Source organism: Saimiri boliviensis, chromosome 6, assembly GCF_048565385.1.
Source record: "Saimiri boliviensis isolate mSaiBol1 chromosome 6, mSaiBol1.pri, whole genome shotgun sequence".
NCBI lineage: Eukaryota > Metazoa > Chordata > Mammalia > Primates > Cebidae > Saimiri > Saimiri boliviensis.
In genome coordinates this window covers 126,558,174-126,580,628 of record NC_133454.1, presented here as the reverse complement: position 1 = coordinate 126,580,628, position 22,455 = coordinate 126,558,174, and the positions used below count along the sequence as shown (strand labels likewise).

The 22,455-nt window shown below is 54.6% G+C and overlaps 1 protein-coding gene across 3 annotated transcripts; it reads right to left on the bottom strand.

The window, feature by feature from the left end:
• Positions 1-339: 339 nt before the first annotated feature.
• Positions 340-14,718, bottom strand: RHOD (ras homolog family member D). Of its 3 annotated transcripts, XM_039471440.2 has the most exons (5): positions 14,497-14,718; positions 6,809-6,896; positions 5,958-6,067; positions 2,378-2,512; positions 340-911 (listed from the first exon to the last, which is right to left on the bottom strand). In XM_039471440.2, the coding sequence occupies exons 1-5, from the start codon at positions 14,626-14,628 to the stop codon at positions 744-746; spliced, it is 633 nt and encodes a 210-aa protein (XP_039327374.1). In that variant the 5' UTR covers positions 14,629-14,718; the 3' UTR covers positions 340-743. The 3 variants fall into 3 exon arrangements, with proteins under 3 accessions (XP_039327374.1, XP_010350276.3, XP_010350277.2); XM_010351974.3 differs by lacking the exon at positions 2,378-2,512 and having other exon boundaries at positions 5,958-6,111; XM_010351975.3 differs by lacking the exon at positions 2,378-2,512.
• Positions 14,719-22,455: the final 7,737 nt, after the last annotated feature.

Sequence of the window (22,455 nt, the reverse complement as noted above, 5' to 3'; positions counted from 1 at the left end):
TGTCCTCCCAAAGTGCTCGGATTACAGGAGTGAGCCACTACATCTGGCCCTGATCTAAACTTCTGTGAGCACTGCGTGCTAGGCACCTACTAATCTCTTTGCATGTGTGGTCCTCATGACCCTCTTACTCATCCAAAAGCTCCGTGGCTTAGTTTGTGATCCATTTCACAGGTGAGGAAGCTCAGGCCCAGAAGAACTTGCCCAAGGTCACAGAAGCAATAAAGCTTGGTTTGGATCCAAGGAGTCCCATCCCAGTGCCTAGATAGGGTGGGCTCTTACCTACCTTGGAAGGTGTGTGGAAAGCTGCTTTGAAATAAGAGGCATGACACAAATGACAAGTGATGTCAATTTCGTTGTTACAGTTACCAGCATGACAGGTGGGAAGGGGCCAAGTGTGGGTTCTGGCAGGAAGGTCCTTAAGAACACCAGGTCCTGGCAGATGCAGCCCTGGGAGCAGCCACGAGGGGGCATCAGCCTGCACAGGCAGCTCCAGGATGTCGATCGGGAGCTGGTACCCGGGTCAGTGAGTGTTTCCCAGGCACCACAGGGTGAGCCCTCCACAGGGCAGGTGGGCCCAGGAATGCCCTTTCTCAGGCCAGGACCCCCAAGGCCTGGCCTTGATGGCACCCGTCTGTTGCAGTGCAGTTCGGCGGTCACAGCCTGGGGACCAGGTCCAGCCCAGCCAGCTCAGCAGCCGGTCAGTGCCCAGCCCCTTCCTGCGCCGCTGGGACGCCAGGCGCCGCTCAGGTCACCACGCAAAAGCCCTGGGTAATCTGCCGCCAGAAGTTGCGACTGCGGCTGCTGAGAGCCACCTTGGCCGCCTCCTGGAAGACGGCGTGGACGTTGTCATGGAGCCGAGCCGAGCACTCAAGGTAGGCCACCGCACCCACGGACCTCGCCATCTCCTGGCCCTAGAGGGAGAGGTGGACAGGGCGGCCATGAGGGGGGCACTGGGTGGTGCTCAGGTCCTGGCTTCCTTCCCTGGACAAGAGTGGAAGGTGGGCTCTGCTGGGTACCCACAGCTCCCGTACCCTGGCTGCCCAAGCACCCTCATGTACTTCATCCTGTTTCTTTTATTTATTTATTTATTTATTTTTGAGATGGAGTCTTGCTCTGTCGTCCTGGCTGAAATGCAGTGGCAGGATCTCTGCTCACTGCAAATCTGCCTCCCTAGTTCCAGCGATTCTCCTGTCTCAGCCTCCAGAGTAGCTGGGACTACAGGTGCCTGCCACCATGCCTGGCTTATTTTTTGTATTTTGGGTAGAGATGGGGACTCACTATTTCACCCAGGGTGGTCTGGAACTCTTGACCTCAAATGATCCTCCCACCTCGGCCTCCCAAAGTGCTGGGATTACAGGTGTGAGCCACTGTGCCTGGCCCCCCCATTTTTTTTGTTGTTGTTGTTTTTTGAGACAGTTTGAGATGGAGTCTCACTCTGTTGCCCAGGCTGGAGTGCAATGGTGCGATCTCAGCTCACTGTAATCTCTGCCTCCCGGGTTCAAGCGATTCTCCTGCCTCAGCCTCCTGAGTAGCTGGGATTACAGGTGCCTGCCACCATGCCTGGCTAATTTTTGTATTTTTAGTAGAGACTATGTTGGTCAGGCTGGTCTTGAACTCCTGACCTTGTGATCCGCCCACCTCCACCTCCCAAAGTGCTAGAATTACAGGAGTGAGCCACCATGCCTGGCTTTTTTTTTTTTTTTTTTTTTTTTTTTGGAGACAGGGTCTTGTTCGGTTGCCCAATTGTCCAGGCTAGAATGCAGTGGTGCAAATCTTGGCTCACTGTAACCTGGAACTTCTGGACTTAAGGGATCGTCCCGCCTTGGCCTCCCAAGTAGCTGGGACCAGAGTTGTGGCCACCATGCCCCACTATTTTTTTTTACATTTTTTGTAGAGATAGGGTCTCCCTATGTTGCCCAGGCTGGTCTCAAACCCCTGGACTCAAACAATTCTCCAGCCATAGCCTCCCAAAGTTGCAAGCATGAGCCATCATGCCTGGCCTTCACTGTGTTTCTTACCTCTGTTCTGTGCTGGGCCTCTTTGCCTCTCAAGGCACCAAGAAATGAACTTCCCATGGACCCAAGTGTGTAGCAGAGAGGGACCCACATGTGGTGCCTGCCTGGGCCTCCTCTCTGGGTCTCAGAGGTGGTGGAACTGACTGATATGCTTGCTTTCTTGTTCTCCCTTCTTCCGGCAGAGGCTCCCAGGGTATTCTAGGGACCATTTCCAAGTGCTAGAAGTTCCTGACCCGACAGCCTCTAAGACGACCCCTGCTCTGACCTACACCCTGAGAGTGCTGGATGCCTGGTGCCACTGAGAGGCATCCAGAGGTCCCCTCCCGCAGTCACCCACTCCCGCCTCAGGCTGGGTTTCCTACCCTGTGGTAGGTCACAGGCTCCAGCCCATTTCTTCGGAGCTTGTTCACCAGTGATTTGTCCTTGCGCAGGTCAGTCTTGCAGCCCACGACGATGATGGGCACGTTCTTGCAGAAATGATTCACTTCTGGGTACCACTGCAGGGGGGCGAGGGGGTGTGTGTGAGCCCTGGAGAGTTCTGGCCCTCTCAGTGGGCTGCTCTTCCACCCCCCAGGCTGGACTCTGATATTGGTAATCTGCACAGCCAGCATCTAGGGAGAAACTATTCAGTACCAGACTCTCATCTAAGAGTTTACACACATGGATCCATTAATCACCCAAGTCCCCGGCAGCAAGTTCATAACCAATCCCACTGTACAGATGTGGTAACTGAGGCACAGAGAGGCAATGTAACTTGGCCTTGGCTGGAAATGGCAGGATTTGAGCCTAGGGGTGGGGCTCCTGCCCTTCTAGAATCCTGCCTCTCTGCAGGGTAAGGGCCCTCACGGCCACCCCCTAAACTGGGCAAAATATATAAGGAAAGAAGTGATCCTTTGAGAATAAATCCGGCCAGGTGCAGTGGCTCATGCCTGCAATCCCAGCATTTTACGAGGCCGAGGTGGGTGGATCACCTGAGGTCACGAGTTCGAGACCAGGCTGGCCAACATGGTGAAACCCCCATCTCTACTAAAAATGCTAAAAATTAGCTGGGTGTGGTGGTATGCACCTGTAATCCCAGCTACTTGGGAGGCTGAGGGAGGAGAATTGCTTGAACCCAGGAGGCGGAGGTTGCTGTGAGCCGAGATCGCGACACTGCACTCCAGCCTGGGCAATAGGGAGAGATTCCATCTAAAAAAAAAAAAAAAAAAAAAAAAATTAGCCAGGCATGGTGTCACGCACCTGTAGTTTCAGCTACTTGGGAGGCTGAGGGAGGAGAATTACTTGAACCCGGCAGGCAGAGGTTGCTGTGAGCTGAGATGGAGCCACTGCACTCCAGGCTGGGTGACAGAAACACTGTCTCAAAATAAATAAATAAGTAAATAAATCTGCTTATAAAGTGTTTGCAGCGGCTGTCTGCCTCAACTGCTTGCCTGGTGGAGGGAAGGCTGCTCTGCGAAATGTGAGGCCACCAGGCCCGAATTATTTCAGCCTGGACTGCAGGTGGGAGACCGGGAATCCAGAGAGAGGGCTTTCTATCTCCAAGAGCACCGAGTCTGCCAGCTCAGGTGTCAAACTTGCCCAATAAAAATTGGCATTGGCTGGGCTTGGTGGCTCAAGCCTGTAATCCCAGCCCTTTGGGATGCCGAGGTGGGCAGATGCTTGAGGCCAGGAGTTTGAGACCAGCCTGGCCAACATGGTGAAACCTTGTCTCTACTAAAAATACAAAAATTAGCCAGGCGTGGTGGCAGGAGTCTGTAATCCCAGCTACTCAGAGGCTGAGGCAGGAGAATAGCCTGAACCCAGGAGGCAGAGCCGAGATTGCACCACTGCATTCCAGCCTGGGCGACAGAGTAAGATTTCGTCTCAAAAAAAAAAAAATGGCGTCAAACTACCTCATTCCTGGAACCAAATGGGGCCTTTGTGGGGTCCCTGGCAGATTCCCCACACCCGACCCATCCACCAAAGTGTTAGTGAAAAAGGTTTCCTTGGTGCCTCCCACTTAACCCAGCAGTGAATCTTTTTTTTTTGAGATGGAGTCTCACACTGTCATCCAGGCTGGAGTGCAGTGGTGTGATCTCGGCTCACTGCAACCTCCACCTCCCAGGTTCAAGCGATTCTCCTACCTCAGCCTCCTGAGTAGCTGCGACTACAGGTGCCTGCCACCACGCCTGGCTGAGTTTTGTATTTTTAGTAGCGACGGGGTTTTGCCATGTTGGTCAGGCTGGTCTGAAACTCCTGACTTCAAATGATCCACCCACCTCAGCCTCCCAATGTACTGGGATTACAAGGCGTGAGCCACTATGCCCGGCCACCAGCACTGAATCCTAGCCCTGCTCCTACCGGATCCCTCGACAGCCTTGACCCCGGGCATCACTCCCTCCTTCCTGACCAAGCCTGCTCTTCACCCCAGGACCCCACTTTCCTGGTTCTCCTAGGTCTTATGGGGCCTTGTCCTCCTCCTCCTCTCCCTGGGGCTCAGGCCGTGGACTTTCCTCTCCTCTAGCTGCTCTCCCTCCCTGGGCGGCTTCCCCCAGGCTTTACGGCACCTGTAACTTTTTTTTTTTTTTTTTTTTTTTGAGACGGAGTTTCCTGCCTCAGCCTCCTGAGTAGTTGGGATTATAGGCATGCGCCACCATGCCCAGCTAATTTTTTGTATTTTTAGTAGAGATGGGGTTTCACCATGTTGGCCAGGTTGGTCTCGATCTCTTGACCTCGTGATCCACCCGCCTTGGCCTCCCAAAGTGCTGGGATTACAGGCTTGAGCCACCGCGCCCGGCCTTGCACCTGTAACTTCTAAATGTGCAGCTGCATTTAGGCAGCCCAACAGGCCTGCCCGCTCGGACGAATTGCAGATGCATGCCTCGCACTGCCTGCCGGACACCTCCACTAGGATGTCCAGCAGACCTGCCTTCTCCCCATCCCACTCCCCGTCCCCAGCTTCTCCTCATTCTAGGCAAGGGCAACTCCACCTTCCAGCTGCTCTGGTAAAAACTCCTCCATCCCATCCACCTCCAATCCATCAGCAAACCCTGATCATCAGCAAACTCCGCCTTCTAGACTGATTCAGAATCAACCCCCTCCTCGCCACCCCAACGGCTAGCACCCTGGTCCCAGGCACCACCGTTTCTTCTGGTCCCCAGTGCCCAGAACAGCACTTGGCAGACGAATGTGCTCAATCATTCGTTCTGAATGAATGGGTGGAGCAGGCTGCCTGGGTTCAAATCCAGTGTTACCGCTTTAATAGATGCATATCTTTGGACGAGTGACTCGATCCAGGAATAATAATACTCCATAAGGTTGGCCGGGGTGGGTAAATGAGTAAATACATGCAAGTACCCAGAGCTGTGCCTGGCACATGATCAGTCCTTAAAACTGTCGCCATCAGTGTTGTTGTTGTTGCAAATACTATCACAGGTTGTACCCAGCAGAACCTTGGAGGCCCTGGCAGCAGTGGGTGAGGGGCTGTGCCATGGCTAAAGGCAGCTGGATCAGAGGGAAACTCAAGGGGCCACATCCCTGATGCCTGTGGGCAGCCTCTGAGAACCAGCAGCCACGAAGAGCTGCTGGACTCTGCCTTGACAGTTCACGTGCCTCAGGCAGGCGCAGGCTGTGGAGATGCAGGAGCCTCTGGGTCACCAGCAACCTCAGGCAGACTCGAAGTGGGAAGAGCCACAGCATTCAGAGTCTGCAGCCTAGGGTAGGCAAGGAGCACTGTACTGGGAGTCAGAAGGGCAGATGCTGCCACCAAATCCCTGTGCCAGGGACCCTGGGAAAGCCACTGCCCCACTTTAGGCCTCAGTTTCCCCATATATACGCCAGAGGCTCTGAGCTCAGGGTCATCTCGGGCCTGCCAACCTCTGACAGTCAGCTGGGTCAAGGGTGGGCGGCAGAGCCGAGTGGCCTGGCTATGGGGGCTATGCCTCCCTTCGTCCCAGTACCTACCCGGGCAGAGACGTTGTCAAAGCTGTTCGGGCTGGTGACATCGAAGCAGAGCAGCAGGACGCTGGCGTCAGGGTAGAACAGGGGCCGAAGACGGTCGTAGTCATCTTGCCCTGGGCAGAGTGGGGGCGGTCACTGCCTTCAGGGCTCCTGGCCCCTATCAGCACCGCCCCAATGTCAGGAAGTCACCCCATCAGATGGGGAGCTTCTGGGGACAGGGCCTAGTTTTGTGCCTCAGAGTCTGGCACAAATTTGGCTCTGAGGTGGCTACTCTATGTGAGTGCCCCTTGGGGCAGTGCTCACCTCTTCCTGCGGAATGTCTGGAAGGGATGCCGGGCAAGGCAGGGGTCAGGCCTGGCGCCACCTGCAGGAACTGGGGCCAACTGCTCAGAAGCCAGCTTTGCCCTGAGCTTAGGAGTGAGAAATGAGGGGTCGGTGGGAACCTGGCAAAGACATCTAGCCTGTCCAACTAAGAGGGCTGCTGGGATGCCCTGAGTTTAGCTTAGAGCTCACCCTTGAATAGGCAAGGTCAGGAGGCTGGAGGGCAGAGGCCACGGACAGGCAGAACTTACAGAAGCTAAAAGCAGGGAGGAGTGCTCAGAAGGCCAAGAGCAGTCCTAAAGCGAAGCACTGGGTTCACGCTTGCTTCCAGACGTAGCGGGCAGCCCTGGGGTGCTGGGGGTACAGGTGGATATGGCTGCAGAGGCAAGGAGGGCTCAGGTTCCTGGGCCGACTCCTGGCCCACACCTGTCACTTGGAGACTGGCTGGCCTCCCTGGTTCAGAAGGCAGAGCGGAGTCTGTCCTAGGTATCTGGGGGACATCTGGGGCCCTGCCACCGTCCCTGCACACCCACCTGCTGTGTCCCAGATGTGGAGGTGCACAGGCTTGCCTTTCACTTGCAGGCTGATCAGGTGCCGCTCAAACACTGTGGGGGTGTAGCTCTGAGGAGAAGCAGGGCAGGGCAGGCTGTGAGGATGCTTCCGAGAGGCGTGGGACCCTGGTCTGTTCACGGCGCCGCCCCCTCCATGGGTCGGTGCAGTGTAGTTGTTTCTGAGAAGCCTCTTCCTTGGCCTGCCTGGGTGGCAGCTTAGAGAGGCTGTCTGCTTTTGCAAGGTCTTGAACCTCCCCAGCTTTATTCTCAGTTGTGAAATGGAAATATTAGAAGTCCCTACCAGACGGGCACCGTGGCTCACCCCTGTAATTCCAGCACTTTCGAGGTGGGCAGATCACTTGAAGCCAGGAGTTCGAGACCAGCCTGGCCAACATGGTGAAACCCCATCTCTACTGAAAATACAAAAATTAGGTAGGCATGGTGGTGCCTGTCTGTAATTCCAGCTATTCAAGAGGCTGAGGCACAAGAATCGCTTGGGACCAGGAGGTGGCAGTGAGCCAAGATTGTGCCACTGCACTCCATCCTAGGTGACAGATCAAGACTCTGTCTCAAAAAAAAAAAAAAAAAAAAAAAAAAAAAGGCTGGGTGTTGTGGCTCACACCTGTAATCTCAGCACTTTGGGATGCTGAGGTGAGCAGATCACCTGAGGTCAGGAGTTCCAGACCAACCTGGCCAACATGGTGAAACCCTGTCTCTACTAAAAATAGAAAAATTAACCAGGCATGGTGGCATGCACCTGTAGTCCCAGCTACTCAGGAGGCTGAGGCAGGAGAATCAATTGAACCCGGGAGGCAGAGGCTGCAGTGAGCCGATATCAAACCATTACACTCCAGCCTGGGTGACAGAGCAAGATTCTGTCTCCAAAAAAAAAAAAAGTCCCTATCACAGTGCCACCTGCTATAAGGATTCAGTGAGGTGTTCTGTGTGGAGCACTTAGCTCAGGGCCTGGCATAAAATAAGCACATCTACATGCCAGCTACTGCTATTTTTATCATTGCCCTCTGGATAAGGGCAGGGTTTTTTCCTTTTTTTTTTTTTTTTTTTTTTTTTTTGAGACGGAGTTTCGCTCTTGTTACCCAGGCTGGAGCGCAATGGCGCAATCTCGGCTCACCGCAACCTCCGCTTCCTGGGTTCAGGCAATTCTCCTGCCTCAGCCTCCTGAGTAGCTGGGATTACAGGCACGCGCCACCATGCCCAGCTAATTTTTTGTATTTTTAGTAGAGACGGGGTTTCACTATGTTGACCAGGATGGTCTCGATCTCTTGACCTTGTGATCCACCCGCCTCGGCCTCCCAAAGTGCTGGGATTACAGGCTTGAGCCACCGCGCCCGGCCGGTTTTTTCCTTTTTTTAAAGAAGGGTCTCCCTGTGTTTCCGAGGCTGGAGTGCAGCAGCTATTCAAAGGCACCATCATAGCTCAAGGCAGCCCCAAACAATCCTCCTGCCTCTGCCTCCCAAGAGCTGGGACCACAGGCACGTATCGTTGGGACTCCCATTTCTGCTGTCCCCTCTCCCTAGAACATTGACCTCCATGTTTATTCATTCCTCATTTCGTTCATTCATCTATTTGTTCAGCAGCATCAGCACCTTCTCTAGGCCCAGTTCTAGACACTGGGAAGCAGGCAACAAAAGACTCAATCCCTGCGCTGGGGAACTCGCAGCTTTTTGGGGTTCTTCCCTTGCCTCTCAACCTCTCACAATCCAAACAAGACACCCCCCTTTTTTTAGATGGGGTCTTGCTCTGTTGCTGAGGCTGGAGTGCAATGGTGTGATCTTGGCTCACTGAAACCTATACCTCCTGGGTTCAAGTGATTCTCCTGCCTCAGCCTCCCGAGTAGCTAGACTACAGGAGCATGCCACCATGCCCAGCTAATTTTTGTACTTTTAGTAGAGACAGGGTTTCACCATGTTAACCAGGATGGTCTTGATCTCTTAATCTTGTGATCCACTGGATTTGGCCTCCCAAAGTGCTGAGATTACAGGCGCGAGCCACCACGCCCAGCCTGGTTTTTTTTTTTTTTTTTTTCTCTCTTTTTTCTTTTTCATACATATTCTTTTTATGTATCTTTTTCTTTTTTTGTAGAGACAGAGTTTTGCCATGTTGCCAGGCTGGTCTCAAACTCCTGAACTCAAGCAATTCACCCACCTTGGCCTCCCAAAGTGCTACGATTACAGGTGTGAGCCACCACGCCCAGCCCAGTGCCCCACGTTTGGGCTTGGGAGGAGGTCACTCAGGACAGACGCCCCTCACTTCAGCCCTGCCCAGCCTAAGCTGACTGCCTTGCCATGAAGGTGAGATGAATGGGCAATAGGCCAGGTTTTGTACATAGATGAAAATGCAGGAATGAAGAGGGAGCTTTTGCAAGATGGGTCTGTGCAACAGGTAAAGACATTTGTAAAACTCTGCTATAACCTGTGCCCTCTGCTTCAAGGGGCATGCTGGGCTGCCTGCTTTTGGGTCCCTAGGCCTCGACTGCCTGCTCAGGGCCAGTTGGTGGGGCCACAGTCTGGGGGGCCCCTATCCTCGTCCCTTCGCATGCTGGGTGGGGCCCCCACCTGCCTATGACTCAGGAGAATTTCGTGCCTGCCTGCCTGCCCGCTGGCCCTCTGAGTCAGGCTCTGGCCAGCTGGGAGGGGCAGCACCTGAGCAGTGGGTCAGCATCGTCCTCCAGGGAAGCTGCAGGGAGTGGGGTGGGGACAAAGGCAGGTCCCAGAGTGGGCAGCTGAGGAAGACAGAGATGTCAGGATGGCCTTGAGGTAAGGGCTGGCCCCACCCCAGACTCTAGACATGCTGTCACTCCCTCTACCAAGAGGCACCAACAGGAACAGACAAGGGCCTCACCCACCTTCCCATCCCCCCATGCCTGCTCAGGGCACCCTCCTTCAGGCCCTTTGCCTTGTGGTGGGCAGTGCGACCCGATAGCTAGGAGTGCTAGCTTTTGGGTTTAGATGGGCTTGGCTTAAGGCCCGGCCCTGGCACTTACCAGCTATGTGACCTTGGGACGGTCCCCTCACTGGTTAAAGCGGAAGAGTGTCACCCCATGATGTGGGAGGGAGGATGGACTGACAGGTGAGGCCCCGGCATAAATACCCACCAACGGGAAAGCTGGTGGCCAGAAGCAGTGTCCACACCAGCCCCCATCCATCCTTCCAGAAATATTACCTTCTCTGGTGATATGGTTTGGCCATGTGTCCCTACCCAAATCTCATCTCAAATTGTAATCCCCATGTATGGAGGGAGGGATGTGGTGGGAGGTGACTGTATCATGGGTGGTTTCCCCCATGCTATTCTTGTGATAGTGAAGGATTTTTTTTTTTTTTTTTTTTTTTTTTTGACGAGTCAGGCTGGAGTGCAGTAAGAGCGATCTTGCTCACTGCACCCCTGCCTCTAAGGTTCAAGCGATTCTCCTGCCTCAGCCTCCCAAGTAGCTGGGATTACAGGTGTGCCACCACACCTGGCTAATTTTTGTATTTTTAGTAGAGATAGGGTTTTACGATGTTGGCCAGGCTGGTCTCAAACTCCTGACCTCAAGTGATCTGCCAGCCTCGGCCTCCCAGAGTGCAGGGATTACAGGTGTGAGCCACCATGCCTGGCCAATAGTGGTAATCTTCTTACAAGATCTGATGGTTTAAAAATGTGGCACTTCCCTCTTCTCTCGTTTTCTCTCCTGCCACCACGTAAGACGTGCCTTGCTTTCGCTTCACCTTCCACCATGATTGTAAGTTTCCTGAGGCCTTCCCACCCATGCAGAACTGTGTGTCAATTAAACCTCTTTTCTTCATAAATTACCGAGTCTCAGGTAGTTCTTTATAGCAGTGTAAAAATGGACTAATACCCCTAGACCCTGACCAACTTCTGATCTTCGTCCTAGAGCAGGGCCTGTCATTATGAAGGGCACCCAGCTTGACTACCCACTCAACTTCTTGATCTGAGCTGCAGGGCAGCCTGCTGAGAATCTCTTAGGGGCACATGTTTCAGTGTTTTGCAAATGCCCGTGGCCATGACCTCGTCACCCACAATTCCCTAAGGATCTTCTGTGTGTGGCTGTGTACTAGCTGGCACCATCTCTGATCCTTGCAAGCTTGGAACATCAGTACCACCTCCACTTTCTGACGATGCCAGAGAGAGGAAATGACTTGCTCTAGGTGACACACTGGACAGCTGGCTAGTGACAGAGCCTGGTCTTTGTGGTTCCAGAGACCAGGCTCTGTCCCCAGCCACCTGCATTTCCTGAGATTACCAACTCCAGTTCCTGGAGACAGAAAGGGGCTGGGTTTCTCCTCTGGCTTGCAACTGTCACAGTCCTTTCCCCCACTCTGGACATCATCCTAGAGACTCTGTCTGTACCTTTTGTCGTGTTGTTCTTTGACCCCCAGGCAGGGTCACCCTCTGTCCATGGGACCAGTGGTGCCTAATCTTATCTGTTAAGCCGTTCTCAGCTGAAAAAGAAGGGCTGGGCCTGTGCTGGACCAGGACAAAGATGACTCAGGCTTGGGTCTGCCCTACAGGGGCTCACAGACAGAAAACGGATCATTACCAAGATAGGGGACCTGGCTCAAGTGGGGGTGTCAGGGTATCCCTGGTTAGGACAACCATGGGAGTCCAAGTACAAACCAGGAAGGACTCAGGGGGTTCTAGCCAGCAGGGCCAGGTGCTCTGCCCCACCTCCTATCCATATGCTGGTGTGGGGCCTGCTAGGCTGTGAGCCTGTGGAAACGGTTGCAGCCCCAAATGCCAGCCAGGACTGGGCAGAGGCTGGCACCCAAACCTGGGGTTCTCCCCGCTCCAGGAGCTCTCTCCATCTTGCCCTCCCCTGCTGCTCTGAATCCAGGGTTGGGCCACAGCGAGATGAGGGTGACTGAGGTCCCTCCAAATCCTCAGGCTGCTCTCGGCCCTTTGCTGTGTGCAGGAAGTCTGGGAGATGGACTCCACACCCCTAGCTTCTGGCCCCTTGGGCTTGGAGGACTGCCTGGAGGAGTCTGGTGCCAGGGACAGGGGCAGGAGGAGGCTGGGTCCGGCAGGCAGAGCATGTAGGGCTGTGGAGAATGCCCTGGTCAGGAGTGGGAAGACTGGGCTCCAAATCAGTGCTGCCACCCCTGGGCCATGGGCCCAAGGCAAGCCTCTGGGCTCTGGACTCAGTTTTCCCATCTGCAAAATGAAGCACTTGCAGCTCTAAGACATTGTGGGTTCTCTCTCTCTTTCTTTTTTTTTTTTTTTTTTTTTTTGAGACGGAGTTTCACTCTTGTTACCCAGGCTGGAGTGCAATGGCGCGATCTCGGCTCACCGCAACCTCCGCCTCCTGGGTTCAGGCAATTCTCCTGCCTCAGCCTCCTGAGTAGCTGGGATTACAGGCACACGCCACCATGCCCAGCTAATTTTTTGTATTTTTAGTAGAGACGGGGTTTCACCATGTTGACCAGGATGGTCTCGATCTCTCGACCTCGTGATCCACCCGCCTCGGCCTCCCAAAGTACTGGGATTACAGGCTTGAGCCACCACGCCCGGCCTCTCTCCCTTTCTTTCTCTCTCTCTCTTTCTTTCTTGCTTGCTTGCTTTTCTTTCTTCTTTCCAATGCCACAACCTCAGCCTCTGCTTCCTGAGTTCAAGCGATTATCCTGCCTTAGCCTCCCAAGTAGCTGAGATTACAGGTGTGTGCCACTGTGTCTGGCTAATTTTTCTTGTACTTTTGGTAAAGACGAGGTTTCACCATGTTGGCCAAGCTGGTCTTGAACGCCTGACCTCAGGTGATCTGCCCACCTTGGCCTCCCAGAGAGCTGGGATTACAGGCACGAGCCACTGCACCTGGCCCCTTGTGCATTCTTTAAAAGTGCTCTCCTGTTCCTGGGAACCCAGGGCCCCCGGACAAGGGAAGAGCCTGGACAAGTCCAGCCCATCCCCCTGGTGACAAGCATGCCCTCCCCACATTTCTGGCCAGCCCCAGAATGTCCCTCAAAGCATTCACATCTTATCAACTACAAGATGCCCATTTCCACATCATAACTGCTCTGAAATCGGGATGATCTCACCATCAAGGACATCTCAGAGCTGATGGTGAGGCACTAGCCTCCCCGCCCCCACCCATCAGGTGCCTTCCCCTGGGCCTGGGCCCCCTGTCCCTCTGTGGTGCTCTTCCCTGGGTGCCGTCATTGTTGAGTTCCCATGGGCAGCATCTAGGGGCTCAGAAACATGTTCCCCCAAACTTAAAAAAATGTGTGACTGGCCAAAGGAGGTGACGTCAGTTCCACAGGCCACTAAAAAGTGGTTCAATGCCGCTGCAGCAGAAAGCACGTGGCAGGGCCCAACACAGCCTTGGGGCTCACAGCCAAGGGTGAGAGACAGGCAGGACATCAGCGTGATAAGAACTGGGGAGGCCGACCTGCTCTGCCTATGCTCAGGTGCCCCAGCACCTGTCCAGGGGCTTAGAGAATGCAGGAGGAAAAGGAGGAAACAGTGGCTCACATTGTAATCCAGCACTTTGGGAGGCTGAGGCAGGCAGATCGCTGAGGCCAGGAGTTCAAGACGAGACTGGCCAATATGGCAAAACCCCGTCTCTATTACAAATAAAAAAATAAGCCAGGCATGGTGGCAGGTGCCTGCAATCCCAGCTACTCAGGAGGCTGAGGCAGGAGAATCACTTGAACCTGGGAGGCAGAGGTTGTGGTGAGCTGAGATTGTGCCATTGCACTCCAGCCTGGGTGACAGAATGAGACTCTGTCTCCAAAAAAAAAAAAAAGGAGGAAGAAGAGATGCTGGGAGCAACCCCATGGACTCCCAGGACAACAGGGCTGAGAGGCGGCAGAGCAAGGACTGCCTGGTGCCCATGGAGTCTGCCTGGGCAGTCAGTGAGCATGTCAGGAAGGATTAACAGTGGGCATGCCCACAGCGCCAAGGACGTGCCAGGTACCGCACGGGAGCTGCCTATCAGCCTCCCCTGGGCTCATCTCACCACCACCATCCAGTCCCTCTACCCCATGGGGCTGTTGTGAGGAAGCTGAGGCTCAGAGAAGTTAAGCAGGTTACAAAAGGGGCACGGGGCTCCTAAGAGGAGAGCTGAGGCTACAGCTGGTGAGCTCCGCCCTCCACGGCAGAGCCATGGCACGTGCAATCCAGCGGCAAGAGCTGGAGGGGAGACCATGTTTCCCAAGAGCGACATGTGCCAACTCTCCATGAGTCCTTCCTGTGCACAGGCTGGGGCTGAGTGTTTGACATCTGTTAACTCACCGTCACGGTGACCCTGTGGATGGGCACTGTCACTCACCCGGATGTGGTTAGGGACATAGGCACAGCGGGGTTGGGGGACTTGCCCAGGGATACAGGGCTGCAAAGCCGTAATCTGAACCTAGGCAGTCGGCTCCCGAGCCCTCAGTCCGTCTTGGCGGAATTGTGCGGCCAGGTGCTGTCTTAGGGTCTTGTGTGCGCCCAGGTTGCCTCATTCAGTCCTTGTGCCACCCCTCCCAGGTAGGTGCCATCCTCCTGCTTTACAGATAACATCACTGAAGAATTCATTCCCAATGGCATGGAGAGAAGAACTCTGCCCTGGACTCCAGGCCCCGCTGGGACAGGCGCACAACCTGGGCCGCTCTGGCACGGACCGTGCACACCCGGGCGCGCGAGCGGAACCGGGCGAAGCGGGGGCGCCGGGCACTCACCTCGGGGAAGGCCCCATCGGCGAAGACCGTCAGCAGCGACGTCTTCCCGCAGCCGCCGTCGCCTACCAGGACCACCTTGACGGAACACACGCCTGGGGGGGCCTCCTCGCCCGCGGCCTGGGCCGCCGTCATCCCGGGCCTGGCAAGGAGCGGGCGGGCAGGCGGCTGCGGCGCAGGGACCGGGACTGCGCGGGGCAGGCCCGGCGGGGCAGGAATGTGGAAGGGGCGGGGCGGCGGGAGGAAGTGCGAGCCGAGCGCCCCGAGAGTCAGGTGAGAGGCTCGGGCTGCTGGGCTGGGGCCCTTCCCCTCCAGGCCCGCTAGGCCCCTCAAGAAACGCTGCCTGAGCACCTACTGTGTGCGGGCGGCGCTGGGGCCACGGGAAGTCGGAAGGGAGAGGACACACAGCAGGCCGTGACAGTGGGGATGAGGGGGTGCTCAGGGCTGGGTCCCAGATCGCAGGCGGAGCCAGTGACCTTTACCAAATGAATGAATGAGTGAATGAATTGTGTATTTCTCCAGGGCCCTTAGGACAGGGAACAACACAGGTGCTTCCTGCCAGCTGGGAAGAGCATGACCTCCTTATGGGTCAGTCACTGGCCCTACCAGGCCTGGCTGGCCCTCCACCGGCACCAGGAAGCTTTGCCGCAGGTGGGCAGCCACTTGACTCACCCTGGCTGGCCACGATCTAGGGAAAGCGATGGAACCTTCCCTCTATAAAGTATGAATGTTTCTTATTATCACACCATGAGATGTCCCCCTGGTGCCCAAGGGCCTGGGGACCCTGAACTGTTCAAGACCAAGTCCAGGCCCTGCCTTGAGAAGCCCACAGCCTGGAACCGTAAACAGGCAGGCCATCAGTGTGATCAGAACTACAACAAGGGTAGTGATAGGCAGCAGGACTGGAGTAGGGGTCGTGAGCATGCTCCTCGACCAGACTGAAGGAGGCAGGAAACCCTTCTGAGAAGAGGCTCAGAGTATTGAGGAAAAAGTGAGACACAGTCGGATGGGGGAGGGAAAAGGTATTCCACAGGCGATTGCCACAGGTTCGAGGCCGTGGAGGCCGGAGCGGAATGCTGCCCCGCCGCCCCAGCAGAGGGTGAGGCTCGCTTGGGGAGCTGCTGCTTGCACAGTAGAGCACTTTGGATGCCAGGAATAAATCCAGCGTCGAACTGGAAACTCGTCACCTGATCTCTCCACCTCTCCTAATGGCCGGAGTTGAAATCTTTTAAAAATGGGCACAAAGGTCTTCCCAGATCTTGGACTGTTTCTATTGAAGCATAAAAGAACAAGGAGCAGTCGTCGTTAGGTCCCGCCTATTTATTTATTTATTTATATTATTTATTTATTTTTTTTTTTGAGACGAAGTCTCGCTCTTGTCTCCTAGGCTGAAGTGCAATGGTGCAATCTTGGTTCACTGCAATCTCCACCTCCCGGGTTCAAGCAATCCTCCTGCCTCGTCAGCCTCCTGAGTAGCTGGGATTACAGGTGCTAACCACCATGCCCAGCTATTTTTTTTTTTTTTAAGAGACAGGGTCTCGCTATGTTGCCCAGGCTGGAGTGCAGTGGCCATTTACAGGCGCAATCCCACTACTAATCAGTACGGGAGTTTTGACCTGCTCTGTTTCCAACCTGGGCCGGTTCATCCCTCCTTAAGCAACTTGGTGGTCCCCTGTTCCCAGGAGGTCACCATATTGATGCCGAACTTAGTGCGGACATCCAATCGGCATAGCACACTGCAGCCCAGAACTCCTGGCTCAAGCAATTCTCCAGCCTCAGCCCCCTGAGTAGCTGGGACTACAGGCATGTGCCATTGCACCCAGCTACCTTTTGTATTTTTAGTAGAGATGGGGTTTCACCATGTTAGCCAGAATTGTGTCAATCTCCTGACCTCGTGATCTGCCCGCCTTGGCCTCCCAAAGTGCTGGGATTACAGGCATGAGCCACTTCGCCCAGCCCGACTTTCTGTATTTTTAGTAGAGATGGGGTTTCACCATGTTGGCCAGGCTGGTCTCGAACTCCTGACCTCAAGTGATCCACTCGCCTCGGCCTCACAAAGTGCTGGGATTACAGGAGTGAACCATTTTGCCCAACTGTTCCCTGATTTATGCTGGTCATGATATCAACCCTCATGGAGTTCAAAGTCAGGCAGGTGAAAAAGCACCTTCAACCTCCTTTGAACTCACTGTGGTCTAAAGAGGCAGCTGGGGCAGGAGTCAGTCACTATGTGGAGAGGCAGAGCCCAGCTCCCCGACTCCTCTGCCTGGCTCCCGCTCCGGGCTGCGGTCCACAGGCTTGATGGAGCTCCACCTGGCTGGCTGGAGCCTCCCCAGGACAGCTCTGCCTTCCAGGTGCCCCTTCCTCCCCGAAACTGCCATAGGGCTGGGCAGTGACTTGGCACCGGGCTGGGCAGGTAGCTCCTGAGCAGGGCTCCCCGCCCCAAGGAGTGGTGGGAGGGGCCCCACCCCCTTGGATCAGCTGTCAGCATCTTCCTCTGCACTGCTGCTGTCATCGGGCCTTGGGTGGCAAGGCTGGAAGGCAGGTGGGGCCAGACTGGGGGTGGAAGGAGCCGAGAGTCAGGCAGAGGCGTTTGGCCTTGGTTACTATAGGGATAATCACTGTAATGACACACTTGACGTCTGTCAGGCTGTATAGTTTCACTGAGCATTTCCTAATAATAATAGCACCCATTAATGGATTGCAAGCCATGTGTAGCCACTGTTCCGTAGGAGGTAGGGACTCTTAGCTCCATTTCACAGATGAGGAGCCTGAGGCCCAGAGAGGCTAAGTTGTTGTCTAAGATCCACAGCTAGTAAGAGGCTGAACTAGAATTTGGATCCAGGCCTGACCCTAAAGCCAGCCTGCACACCTCAGCTGCACAATTTGCCTTCAGATCTCAGACCACGAGGTAGACCAAGCAGATGACCTGCTTCCCCTCATTTTAAAGATTTGGGAACTAAGCCTCAGAGAGAGGCAGAGGCGTGTCTTAGGCCAGCAGGATACAGCCAAGATTCGATCTGATGTCAACCCCCAGCCTCATCCCCACCTTATGCCTACGCTCCTGTGAGAAGGAGATTAGTCACCAGGCCACAGACATCGGCTCTGGTCGGCAGGGAATTTCCCCGAATCTCAGACATTGCTGAACCCGGGACCTCACTGTTTTCCTGGAATTTATTTTTAGAGTGGTGGCGCAGGTCACACAGTCTGCCTGGCCAGGGTACTGTTTACTGTTCTACTGTTTACTGAGGCTTCGCTGGACTTGCAGCCTGTGGGTGACTCAGGCCGCTCTCTCAGCTGGCACCCAGCTGTGGCTCAGGACGGTATGCCCAGTAGATTGCCTGGCTGGACAAAACAAAGAGACAAGAAGGAAAAGAACAGGCCGGGCGCGGTGGCTCACGCCTGTAATCCAAGTGCTTTGGAGGCCAAGGTGGGTGGATCACCTGAGGTCGGGAGTTCAAGACCAGCCTGACCAACATAGTGAAACCCCGTCTCAGAAAAAAAAAAAAAAAAAAGGAAAAGAACAGAGTGAGGAAGAGAGGAAGGAAAGAAGGAAGGAAGGATGGATGGAAGAGGGGCAGGCTTACAAGAATAAACAAACTGAAGAAACGAATAAAGGAGCAAATGCTTGCATGGATGAGCGAATATCACGTGACATGAATGGAGAATCTGTGGACAGGTGACCACTCTCCAGCCTCCGCCTACTCCAAGGCCCCCTTGGCCTCACTCCCTCTCCATTTTCTCACACCCCACCCCCATTTAAGGCCTAATCCTGCGACATCCTGATGGCGTCTCCGCTGCCCTCATGTGGTGGCTCAGCTCCCTGCACGGTCATCACCTGGGGCTGCCTCTCTGCTGGGGCTCCTGGCTTGGGAGTATGGACTGTTTGTGGATGGCTGAATAAAGGGGAAAGTGTATGCAGGGGGTGGGTAGAACCTCAGAGTTACAGCCTTTCCCCTTGGGAGGGCTTGGCGGCATGCACGGGCCCTGGTGTGTAGCTCCTGAAGCATCCCCTATCCTCTGAGCTTTCTCCTCCCCTCTCCTCCCCTACCCCCGCTCCTCTCCCCTTTCTTTTTCTTTTCTTTTCTTTTTTTTTTTTTTTTTTGAGACGGAGTTTCGCTCTTGTTACCCAGGCTGGAGTGCAATGGCGCGATCTCGGCTCACCGCAACCTCCGCCTCCTGGGTTCAGGCAATTCTCCTGCCTCAGCTTCCTGAGTAGCTGGGACTACAGGCACGCGCCACCGTGACCAGCTAATTTGTTTGTATTTTTAGTAGAGAAGGAGTTTCACCATGTTGACCAGGATGGTCTCGATCTCTTGACCTCGTGATCCACCCTCCTCGGCCTCCCAAAGTGCTGGGATTACAGGCTTGAGCCACCGCGCCCGGCTTCCTCTTTCTTTCTTGATGGAGGCTCGCTCTGTCCCCAGACTGGAGTGCAATGGCACAATCTCAGCAATCTCAGCTTACTGCAACCTCTGCCTTCCCTGCCACAAGTGAGTTCAAGTGATTCCCCTGCCTCAGCGTCCCAAGTAGCTGGGATTACAGGCACATACCACCATGCTTGGCTAACTTTTTGTATTTTAGTAGAGATGGGGTTTCATCATGTTGGTCAGGATGGTCTCAAACTCCTGGCCTAGTGATCCACCTGCCTTGGCCTCCCAAAGTACTGGGATTACAGGCGTAAGCCACCAAGCCTGGCCTCGCCTTCTTTTTTTTTTTCTTTTTTTCTCAGATACAGTCTTGCCCAGGCTGGAGTACAGTGATGCGATCTCAGCTCACTGCAACTTCCGCCTCCCAGGTTCAAGTGATTCTCCTGCCTCAGCCTCCCGAGTAGCTGGGATTACAGGCGCCCGCCACCATGCCCAGCTAATTTTTGTATTTTTAGTAGAGATGGGGTTTCACCACGTTGGCCAGGCTGGTCTCGAACTCCTGACCTTAGGTGATCCGCCCACCTTGGCCTACCAAAGTGTTGGGATTACAGGCGTGAGCCACTGCGCCCAGACCACTTTCTTTCATCCAAAATACCGGATCCCAAGAGCCCTTGCTCTTAGCCCGAACTCCTCCACCCAAAGCCTTGACCTCACATTTACTGAGCACCTTTCTGTGCTGGATGCTTGGCATATGTCATTTCGTGTCATCCTATGACGTATGTTCAATTCTTATCCTCCTTTGACAAGTGAGGAAACAGGCCCAAAGAGGTCAGATAATTTGCCCAAGGTTTCACAGCTAGTAAGCAGAGGAGCTGAGATTCGCACCCACGCCCTTGGGCTCCGGAGCCCGTACACACAGAATCCCTAAAAGTCAGAGGTACAGGGGTCTTTAGAGGTCATCTTATCCAACACCCCCATTCTTCAGATGGGGAAACTGAGGGCTGAGAAGGGAAGGAACTTACACAGCAAGTAAGCAGTGGACTCAGCTCTGTGCCAAGTTTCCTTTTGCCTGCCCAGACAGCTGCCATCTAACTGGGGCCCCGGGCCATGGGGACATGGCCTCCTGCCCCAGCCTCCTCTCCTTACCAAACCATTATTGATCTTTCTGGGTGGATGTTGGTGGGGGGGCTGATAATAGGGTGGGAGGGGTGGAAAGAGGGGGAATCCCCATCGTAGTGTTTGTTTAGCCTTTTGATTTGTCCCTTTGGGGGTCTGCAGGCATAGACAGATGGGAGAGAGGAAAAGCTTGCAGCTTGGAGCTGCTGTTGGCCGTGATGCCGTGGCTTGTGCCACCTCTCCCACATGTAGGCCTGGCGCAGGCAACGCTGCTGGGCAGGTCAGAGACCTCCACTCCTTAGTGGGGTTCCCAGACAGAGGGGGCCTGGGACCTCGGAGGTATGTCCATGGGTCCAGGAGGAGGGGAGATAAAGGGGCAGGGAGGGATGAGACCCTGGAGGCAGGGTGGCCCAAGAAAGGACAGAAACAGGTTGGGAGATTACAAGAGAAAAGGAGGAGTCAGACAGCGTCTCTGAGCCTGGGTTTTCCCAGCTTCTCTCCAGGAAGGCGCCTCAGTTTGAGTCCTGCTGAATGAACCCAACCCTAAAGGCAGGTCAGAGGCCTCCTGCCTGCCCTTCCTGCCACTCACTGTCAGAGGTAACACTCACTGATGTCCCTCTGGGTCACCGCCAAAACTTCCTTGAGTGACCTTCCCTCCCTCGGACCTGCTCCTGCTGAAGATCCCACCATGGCTCCCCACCACCAGCAGCACAAGGAGCTTCTGCCTTAGCCTGGACAGGCAGCCTCCACAGTCCGATCGCACGTAGCCTCTCTAGCCTTAGCCCAGCTGTGTCTCCCCAGACACTGTGACTCGTTGCTCAGGCAGTTTCAGAGCCCTCTCCCTCCTCCATGTGTATAGTCCCCTGCTGCAAGACCAGCTCTCATGCTTCTACCTCCTCCAGGAAGCCTTCCCAGGTCTCTGCCCCTCTCACTGGTTATCTCAGCTCTTCGGAGTCAGTCCCTGTGGTAGGCAGGCCCCCCGGGGCTGCTGGGAATTCTCCACCAGCTCATCCCTGTCCATGCTGGATGTCCCATGCTTGTGATCTTCCAGGGCTGGGGAGGGGAAGCCAGCAGACTGGGACCCAGGGGGTTTTCTCTTATGCCCTTCAGCCCTACCTTCGAGGAGCTGGGGAAGGGGGTGCTGTTGCTGATGATCCAGAGCACTGGCTCTGTAGCTAGACAGCCTGAGATTGAGTCCCAGCTCCGTGACTTTCTGGCTGTGTGGCCTTGGACTAGTTACCTAACCTCTCTGAGCACTTTTCCACATCTGCATAAAAGGGGATGGCAGCAGCACCTACTTTTCAGTGTCGCAGGATTGTAGGCTGAACACCAGCATTCACTGAATATGGAAGCTCCTTCTCCTCTCCAGGCCTCACCCTCGGCGCCCTTCTTCCCACACCCCTCACTCCCCCCACCATCCCTCACTTTGTTCTGGCAATATGGATACATTGGCCAAGTTTTCTCTCTTTTGTGCCCTTTTGTACATGCAATTTCCTGGCAGGAATGCTTCTCCTGCCATGTCCACCTAATCTCCTTCTGTCCCTGAAGCCTCAGCTTGGTGTCACCACCAGGAAGGCTTCCTTGATACTCCCCATCATTCTACTCTCTCCTGCCAGAGCTAGCTCAGGGACCCCTCCTCTGAGCTTCCCAAGGAGTCTGATATATGATGTGTTGGTCTTTTTTTTTTTTTTTTTCCTTTTGAGACAGAGTCTTGCTCTGTCGCCCAGCCTGGAGTGTAGTGGCACAATTTCAGCTCTTTGCAGCCCCTGCCTCCCAGGTTCAAACGGTTCTCCTGCCTCAGCTTCCAGAGTAGCTGAGGTTACAGGGTGTGCCACCACACCCGGCTAATTTTTGTATTTTTAGTAGCGATGGGGTTTCACCATGTTGGCCAGGCTGGTCTCAAACTCCTGAACTCAAGTGATCTGCCCACCTTGGCCTCCTAAAGTGCTGGAATTACAGGTGTGAGCCAGCACGCCTAGCCTGCACTGGTCCTTGTGATGGTCTCCCCAGCTGGCAGGGGCCTCACTCCCCTCTGGGCACCTGGTAGCAGGAAAGGAGGATGCAACAGTAACTCTGGGAAGTAGAAAAGTTCCTTTTTAAAGTTTCCTTTCTTGTTAAGGAATAAGTGTGCTAATAGCTTTGTGAAGCCCTATCCTATGTAGCTGTTAGACATGCCATGCTTACAGGTACGTAGTACATTCTATGTCCTTGTATTTTCACCAAGATACCTGTGCTGGACGTGCTCACAGGCATGTCCCAGCTCTCCATTGCTTTGACCCGTTTAGAAAAGTTTTAAGTTGTAGCCAATCGGGTTTTAGTTTAGATTGTGAGATCTGGCTCCAGCCAATGGAGACCAGACACAGCAGTAAGGATGACCCCAAATGCGTGAGGGATGAATTTGTGTGTTTGCCTTTGTTCACTGTACTCTCGTGGCAAGATGGCTAGCGAGGGTACCCTTCCTGCAGTCCAGGAAGTAAAA

What these genes read in the sequence shown, in the direction of transcription:
- RHOD (XM_039471440.2), bottom strand. Translation starts at nt 14,628, where the DNA reads ATGACGGCGGCCCAGGCCGCGGGCGAGGAGGCCCCCCCAGGCGTGTGT. An exon ending in CCACATCTGGGACACAGCAG is followed by an intron (nt 6,068 to 6,808) that starts GTGGGTGTGCAG and finishes CACTCTGCCCAG; the next exon opens with GGCAAGATGACTACGACCGT. An exon ending in TTGACAACGTCTCTGCCCGG is followed by an intron (nt 2,513 to 5,957) that starts GTAGGTACTGGG and finishes GCCCCCCTGCAG; the next exon opens with TGGTACCCAGAAGTGAATCA.